The sequence below is a fragment of the Felis catus genome, chromosome C1, assembly GCF_018350175.1.
Source record: "Felis catus isolate Fca126 chromosome C1, F.catus_Fca126_mat1.0, whole genome shotgun sequence".
Classification (NCBI taxonomy): Eukaryota; Metazoa; Chordata; class Mammalia; order Carnivora; family Felidae; genus Felis; species Felis catus.
The window spans coordinates 107,010,198-107,018,479 of NC_058375.1; the positions used below are offsets into that span (position 1 = coordinate 107,010,198).

Sequence of the window (8,282 nt, forward strand, 5' to 3'; positions counted from 1 at the left end):
TAATGTTGGGGAATAAATACCCTAAACATTTTTACTCTGTCATTTCCTTTTTTAAACTTTGTTAGGGTGATTTTTGCCACTTGGAGATGCAAATTGTCTGGCCAGGTGGGGCTGCTCCCCACTGAGGTGGAAGCCAGCTCTGGGGAGGGACTGAGGAACACCCACCGCAGATGGCCACTAGGGGGCTCTCAACACCCAGGACATAATGGCTTTGACTCACTACCGGGGTGGTTGCAAAAGTCAGGAACTCCAATGGGGAAGAGGTTGCAGCACCCTAGAGTACTTGTTGTTAGAACGAAGCAGGAAAAGAATTTAGCATCCACTGTTCTCTCTCCCCTGGGTAACCCCTCTCCCCAAGTCCAATCATCAACAACTGCCTACATGCTTCCTGAATTCACTTGGCATCCCTCCTTCCCTAATGTTCACTGCCTCCCTTGGGTCACAATCATCTCTTTCAGGCAGTACTGTGGTAGCCTTCTTGGTGCCTTCCCGCTGTCATTTTTGTCCCCAGCCCTTCCCCATGGAAGTTGCTTATTAAAAAATAAAGAAAAACATATATTAGATCTGACTGTCCCTCTGCTTTAAAATACCCATGGTATTTGGAATGAAACCCAAATTCTTGACCTTGCCCCCACAGTCCTATGTGACTGGTGCCTTGTCTGCCTCATTTTCCCGACTTGGCCCCTCCACGTTCTTGACACTGGCTCCCTTTCTGTTCCTAGAACATGCCGAGCCTGTTTATATTTTTGTGGCAGTTTCCTTGGTAGTTTTTGACGAGTGGTTTGACTTGAACTCCCAGAAGTGTTATCTGCCATGAGGCCAATGAGAATGTACAAAGAAGAGGGAGAGACACAGGTTCTGGGCACTGTCTGGTAAGACCTGGCAAGGACCTAGCAAGGCTACAGACTCTGGAGATGAAGAGGAGGGGTGGGTGTGTGAGTCCTCCTAGAGGCTGACCACTGACTCTCTATGGGTTGCTGGGTATGAGGGATGGCAAACTCTGAAATCACTGTAGGATTTCAGGACCTGTAACTGAGACTCTGTATCAGTAACAGGACTTGGGAAGAGCTGGTATGGTGGGAGAAGAGAAGAACTGAATTCTCCTTACTGACTGGTTGCTGATGTTATAACAACAACAACTACTACTACTACCATTTACTAAACACTTTCTATGTGCTAGATACTGTGCTTTGATGCTTTTATCTCAATTACTTTTTGTAGCACTCACTAGGGAGGAGGAGCCAAAAGTGCCTCTTTAGGAATGAAGAACTAGTTGAGAGAAGTTAAATAATTTGTCCAGGCTCAGTGTTAAAAAAATAGCCAAATTGGGGATAAAACCTGGAAATTGACCCTAAAGGTCTTACACAGGCTCCCTACCTCCCAGTGATTCTAAGCATTCTACACCTTTGTAAATCTCACGATGACTTCAAGCTGAGCATGTCTAAGGGCTGCACTTGTTAGTGTCCCCCAAAACCAGTATGTCATCCCGTATTCTTCATTCAAGGATGAAGTAACACCCCGGTCACCCTCGCAGGCTTGAGGCCTAAGGGTCATGCTTGATTCCTCCCTTTCCCTAACCTCTTCGCCTCCAGTCAGGCATGAAATCCTGCCATTTCTGTCCCAAACTGCTCTGTCACTGAGCTGTGTGCCAGACTCGTCTCAAGCCCCTCCTCCCTTTTCTCCTCCCTCTGGTGACTACTGCGTTTTGCCCTTCACTCTCTTCATCTGCCTCGGAGCCAATAAAAATACCCAGGAATTAGGAACCAGTAAGGAGGTCAAAGAAGCCCTTCAATGACAAGAGGAGTCCTTGTCATAGAATCAGAGGTCAGGAGGGGAACACAGGCTCTTTTAGCACAATAAATTCCAAGTTTGAGTGCAGAGAAGTAAGACTCATGTACAGGGACAACAGAAGTTGGAACAGCCTTGTCACCTGGGCCTGGTGACTTTCCATGTGAGGGACAGCCTATGCATCCTCCTCATGTCCAGATCCAGCACCTTCCTGGATGGGGTTAAGATATTCCCCCAGAAGGACCCAGGAAGCCCTGCCTCTGCCTCTTAGACCTGCTAGTTCTCACTGACTTGTTCAAGTATGAATATGTGCCAAGCACTTGCAAGTTGCTGGCAATTCTAGGAGGACTCAAACTGTTTTCTAGGATCTCATGGTTGCAGTGAGCACATGTGGAACTACTGAAGTAAAATGTAATGTTTGAAGTGCCACAGCTTCACACAGGCCTCTGTGTGAATGAAGGCCTCAGAATGAAGGAGAGGTGAGTGCAGGGTGTACTGTCCCCTGCATGTGGCTGGCGATGCCCTCTCCCTGCAGAATCACAGGTGGCAAGGGGAGGGTGGAGGGAGGGTGTAACTCCAGCTTTCCCTGAGGGGTGCTGATGTCTTCTCTGCTCGGGCCCACCGATTTCCCTGAGGTGGGGAGAACATGCCTTCGTCTTCCTCTTCATTCGAAGTCAGTCACTGCACCCTATGCAGAGGCCGGGCTAGGCTCTGACATGTGGGGGAGGGGAGCACTAAGCAGGTGGGCGTGGGGAGGGCACTGGGGAGTCAGAACCAATGGTGTGGGATTAGAGAGCTCATGGTTTCACAGGACTGATGGCCACCACCAGATCTACTCTAACCAAACCTAACGTTTTCCTCAGACTGAGACCTTCCCTGAATTTATCAAAGCTATGCTGGTGTCTACTAAAAAACCAGGGCTCTCAAGTAAACAGAAACAAATCATAATTTGAGGCCATGCTTTTCAATCTTGGAACATCAGTGTGTGTGTGTGTGTGTGTGTGTGTGTGCATGCACAAGGCACATGTGCACATGTGTGTGTGTTCATGCGTGCATATGTATTATGTATGAAGCATATATATATTATGTGTGGTGTGTGTAGTATCTGAGCCATGACTCAACAACTTTATACCCCTTGGCTGAGTACTACCTAAGGATTTCTTGTGCTTTAGGGTGGCAAATGGCCTCTCTATGCTGTGAATCTAGAGCCTGCTATAGTGCGAGTCCCATACCTATGTCTTCGAAAACTCCTAGCTCCAATAGTTGAGCTGGGCTGTGTATTTCAGAGCAGATCTGACGTCAACTCTGTCTTATGCACTGTGTTTGGTACCTTTATCTTCCTAACATGTTAGGAACTAGTTTTCCATTAATGTTGGAGGAGAAATTGATTTCTACTTTGTCATTTCTCAAGAGCATTTCCCACCCAAAGCTTAATTTTGTGGAAGTATTTGGCACTGTGCCAGTTTGGCTTTACCTCAGGCTCTATCATGTTTTTTCTTTATTTCTTCTTTTATTATGATAAAATATATGTCAACATGAAATTTCCCATTTTAGCCATTTTTAAGTGTACAATTCAGTGGCATTAAGTACATTCACAATGTTGTGCAATCATCTCTACTATTCATTTCCAGAACTTTTTTTTATCACCCCAAACAGAAATGTTGTCCTTATTAGACAATAATCATCCTTCTCCTCTCCTTGAAGCCCTGGGTCACTTCTATTCTGCTTTCTGTCTCTGAACTGGACTGTCCTAGATTCTTCATATGAGTGGAATTATACAATATTTGTCCTTTTGTGTTTGTGTGTTTTTAACTTAGCATAATGTTTTTAGAGTTTATCCACATTGTAACATTACTTTTTAAGATCAAATAATATTCCATTATATGTATATACTGCATTTTGTTTATACATCATCTGTTGATAGACATTTGGATTGATTCTACCTTTTGGTTAGTGTGAATAGTGCTGCTGGGAACAAGGCTGTATAAATATCTGAGTCCCTGATTTCAGTTCTGTAAGTGTATCCTTAGCCATGGAATTGCATGATGTATTACTGGTTTTCTAGCATAATTTTTAAGGAATACCCTTGCTTAGGTCTGGTTGATCATTTCTGCTTTCCCATTATCTCAACAATTTGTAGTCAATGGAAAATGTCGCTCTTGGTTCACACATGAAATGATGGTTTCTCTAGGGCCTCAGGAGATGTGGGTCAGTTGACAGTTGTATTTTTTTTTCTAACATCAGGGATGGCATCTTCCTGCCCCAGATGGGGTCCTGTAGCAGCTATGACTTACATGGTTTGGAAGTTTATTGGTATACAGTTTTATTTTTTTATTTTTTAAATTTTTTTTTCAACGTTTATTTATTCTTGGGACAGAGAGAGACAGAGCATGAACGGGGGAGGGGCAGAGAGAGAGGGAGACACAGAATCGGAAACAGGCTCCAGGCTCTGAGCCATCATCAGCCCAGAGCCCGACGCGGGGCTCGAACTCACGGACCGCGAGATCATGACCTGGCTGAAGTCGGACGCTTAACCGACTGCGCCACCCAGGCGCCGGTATACAGTTTTAAAAAGCACTATTAAACACATTGAGTTGGGCTGGGAAAAAGTAATTTAGAAAGAATTCTATTTGTTGCTTTGAAGCAAATCAGAATGGTGTGGTGATTACATTGGGGGTCCTGTAGCCAGACTTCTGGGGGACTTTGGCAAGTTAGGAAAACGTGTGATGATTATGTTTCCACTTCTGTGACATGAGATAATAAGAGCTCCCATCTGAGGGTAGTTGGGAGGAGGCTTTGAGGAGCTGTATGCCAACAGAATCATGCATGGCTCAGGGTAGGTCTGAAGTGAATATCTGATCTCATGACTCTCTTCCTTTTAAGAGCAACCACCTGGCTCACTTGCACTTCTCCCTTCTTCCAATTTTCTCACCTCATATCAGACACCTATTTGCAAGCCAGGGCCCCATTTGTCCCCTGCATCTGCAGTCCCTTCAGACAGGGCTCTCAAACCATTGTGCCTCCAGAATCTTTGTTAAAGAAATTGAGTTAATAGTCATCCCTGAGGCCTTCCTTCCCCCCCCCCCCCCCCCCCCCCCCCCCCCCCCCGCCCCCAACAACTTTTCTGCTAGGTTTGGATTTGTTTTTGTTTTTGTTTTTGTTTTTTTGTTTTTTTGTTTTTTTTGCCTCCCCAGTCCCTGTCTCTCAGCAGGGGGTCCTGGAATACCTTTTCATATCTGATGGTGGTGGTTGCCTCCCCACAGAGGCTGAGAGTGGGTCACAGCCTTTCCCACACCACATTATGGGGAAGATAAGGCCTTTGATTGGTGGGGTCCAAACCAGTACCCCTTCTCTTCATGTCCCAACATTAAGTTTTCCTACAGGCTTTTTTGCAGGAGTTAGAACTGCTACTTTTCTGGTCTTGACTCAGTATGTGTTCCTTATCCAAGGTAGTGGTAGAGGGCCAGCTGGGAGAGACCCACAGAGCAAAGTAAAAGAGAGCTTAGTGGGGAAACCACCTAAGCATTCATTGATGGATGAACATTGCTAGAGGTGGGGAGGGGGGTGGGCGAAATAGGCAAAGGGGCTCAAAAGGTACAAATGTATAGTTATAATATAAATAAGTCTTGAGGGTGTATGTGCAGCATGGTGACTGTTGTTAACAACACCGTATTGCATATTTGAAAGCTGCTGTGAGAGGAAATTTAAAAAATTCACATCACAAGGAAAAAAAAGTGTAACTATGTGTGCTTATGGATGTTATTGTGGTGATCATTTCATAAGATTACACACATATCAAATCATTTTGTTGTACTCCTTAAACTAATACAATATGTGTCAATCATATCTCAATAAAAAAACTAGAAAAAGAAATTTATGCATAGCATAAGAGAAAGTATATACATAGTATATTTAGAAGAGATCAACTCTAGGCTACAATCAATATAGACTGATTTATAGCTCTACATAAAATACACATACTAAGTTTCTTACCGAAAGCATTAAGGTCAGAATAGTAACAATAGCTACTAATACTGAGTGTTATGTGCTCTGTGATGTTTCCAGCATGCAGTGTTTTCAGCATTTGGATTAGACTCATTTAATTAAGAAAGAGAGAGAGAGAGAGGGAGCGCACCCACGCTAGCCTAATGGTGCTGAGGAATTAAAACTTTATTTTTCCATAGGTCCAGACCTGGATGATGACAATTGATGGGGCGGATACTGCAAGTTCTAGAAGACAGGAGGTGGGTGGGCCTTCAGGCTGGTCCTGGAGAACAGATAGGAGGAGCCACCCCGGGAAGCTTAGCGGCTTCCTGGACATCTCCACTGGCCAAGCGCTCGGAGACTGGGGTATCTGGAGAGAACACACTGGGCTGAGATGGTCCTTGGATTCTTCCTCTCAGTGCGCTTGTCTTGGCTTCAGGATCCCGGGTCAGCAGCCGCCCCCAGAGCCATGGCCACACCCGGAGCCAGCATGGCTGCCCAGACTGCAGCCCACCACCACCGTCACAGGAGTCGGAGCTGTCTCGCCGGCATCCATGGCACCTACGGTGGTCCAGGCAGCAGCCGCCCCGGAGCTGGGGTCACAGCCGCCCCCGGGACTGGAGCACAGCTGGGGCGGGGTGGGGGGTGCTAGGGGTGAGCACTGTGCTGAGATCTTGGCGGGGGGTACTTGGGAGGGGGCCGGCACTGCTGCTGGCTGTTCCCGCAGGACATCGCAGCTGGAGGGCAAGTAGACTGGGGAAATAAATAAATAAATAAACAATAAATAGTGCAAACTCTAGGCCAGTGTATCCTCTGTGTACAGTTTTATGAAGCCCCTGCTCCTAATACCAGCTGCTTCCTGAGCTCTGGACGTTCAGGAGGAGAATGGAAACCGACGTCGAGTTAACTGACCTAGGAAGACATTCCCCTCACTTTGCCCTCCTTCTAAAACAATGTTGATGTCTTCTTACTGGGCTCCAAGTCTGACTGGCTTTCTAGAAGCTTGGAGGCAGACACACCCAATGAGGTGATAACTCCTGAAGAATGTCTCTTGGCACGAGCACATCTTTCAGGATTAAGGATGGATGGGCTGCTGGGAGCTAGGGTGTGGGTGCATCACTGACCCTGATGCATCTCACAAAGGTTCCTGGTTTACTGTCCCCAGCCCTTTCTTCTGCTGCCCTCCAAGATCTTCTCGCTGCCTCCACAGACATCTCTGCTTCCCTCTTTCCCACTAAGATCTGGGCTTGTCTTCCCAGCGCTCCTACCTGAGGGGACACTCATGGGATTCAGAAAAGATAGGATGAGCCTGTTGCTGAGGAGGCTGTGGATGAGGAGCCCAGGGCAGGAGCGCTTTCATCCAGTGTCATGTTGATGATGCAGGGTCAGAGCATGCTGCCACTTTCACAACCAAGGGAGGTGACTGCCGGAGTCCAGCTCCAGCAGGTCCAGGGGTTCCCGAAGAAAGAACGGCGTCGGTGAAAATAAAATAAAACTAAAATAAAAAACTGGAAAATAAAAAACTAAAATAAAAAAAACTAAAACTAAAATAAAAATGGACACAGACAACAGCAGCGTGTTGAACTGGCCCATTTATTGTAGCAAACGTGGCATTATATATGCTAGTGATTTCCTTGTAGTATACGTCATCTATGTTTTTCTAACATTACCTAATTTTGAAAATGTTCCTATTTATAAACAACCTTTAAGAAATAACATGGTGATTTTCCCCTAACTTCCCCGCCTACCTTTGATTACAGATTAATTTCTTCCATTATTCCATTATGCATCTACGTTTATCTATAATCTACAAAGCATTTGCTTTGCTGTTCTTGTGAAAGGCCCTCCATTTCCTAACACCTCAAGTGGAACAGTTACAGGGACATGATCTCCTAACCACATGAGGCCAGAAGAACAATGTGTTTGCCTTGGTCCAAGGTGCCAGAAAGGGGCTGAAAAGGCCTTAGAAACCCATGCCTCATACATTCTCAGAGAGACAATGCACTTAGTAACCAATGAACCATTCTGTAGCTAAACTGACTAGGTTCAGTCATCTTCTGGAATGCCTCCGGGGGCCAGGTGGGCCTAGGGGTTGAAGTCACCTGTGCCCAGAGATACACTCCTTAGTTGCCGGAGTGAGGCTTTCAAAATCCACATGTCTCTACTATACAGGCCCTCTTTGCTGGCAAAGGTACAAGGCTATCCTTCCTATAAGTAGAGGAGTCTCCTTAGGGGATGGCAAGGGCTACACGTAAGGCTGCACAATTTCTTGCGGAACCTTATTTTCTTCCCTAATGGTTCTTTTCCCAGGGGGCCTGCCGAGGGCAATTCCCCAACAGACAATACCCCAGGTACTTTAATAAGGCCAAATTACCTAAAAGTGGGAGTACAAGAAGCTTCACTGTCAGTGGGCCGCCGCCCTGCAGTCACCAAACCGTCCAAAGCCCGGGCCCTGCCACTCAGGCTGGGTAGCTCGACTTCCAGCTGGTGATGGCCTGGCACCCTCATAT

General features: G+C 46.2%; 1 protein-coding gene across 1 annotated transcript; it reads right to left on the minus strand.

Moving 5' to 3' along the window:
- Window positions 1-5,940: 5,940 nt before the first annotated feature.
- Window positions 5,941-7,314, minus strand: LOC123379373 (late cornified envelope protein 2C-like). The gene is made up of 2 exons (XM_045034855.1): window positions 7,041-7,314; window positions 5,941-6,525 (listed from the first exon to the last, which is right to left on the minus strand). The coding sequence occupies exons 1-2, from the start codon at window positions 7,054-7,056 to the stop codon at window positions 6,221-6,223; spliced, it is 321 nt and encodes a 106-aa protein (XP_044890790.1). The 5' UTR covers window positions 7,057-7,314; the 3' UTR covers window positions 5,941-6,220.
- Window positions 7,315-8,282: the final 968 nt, after the last annotated feature.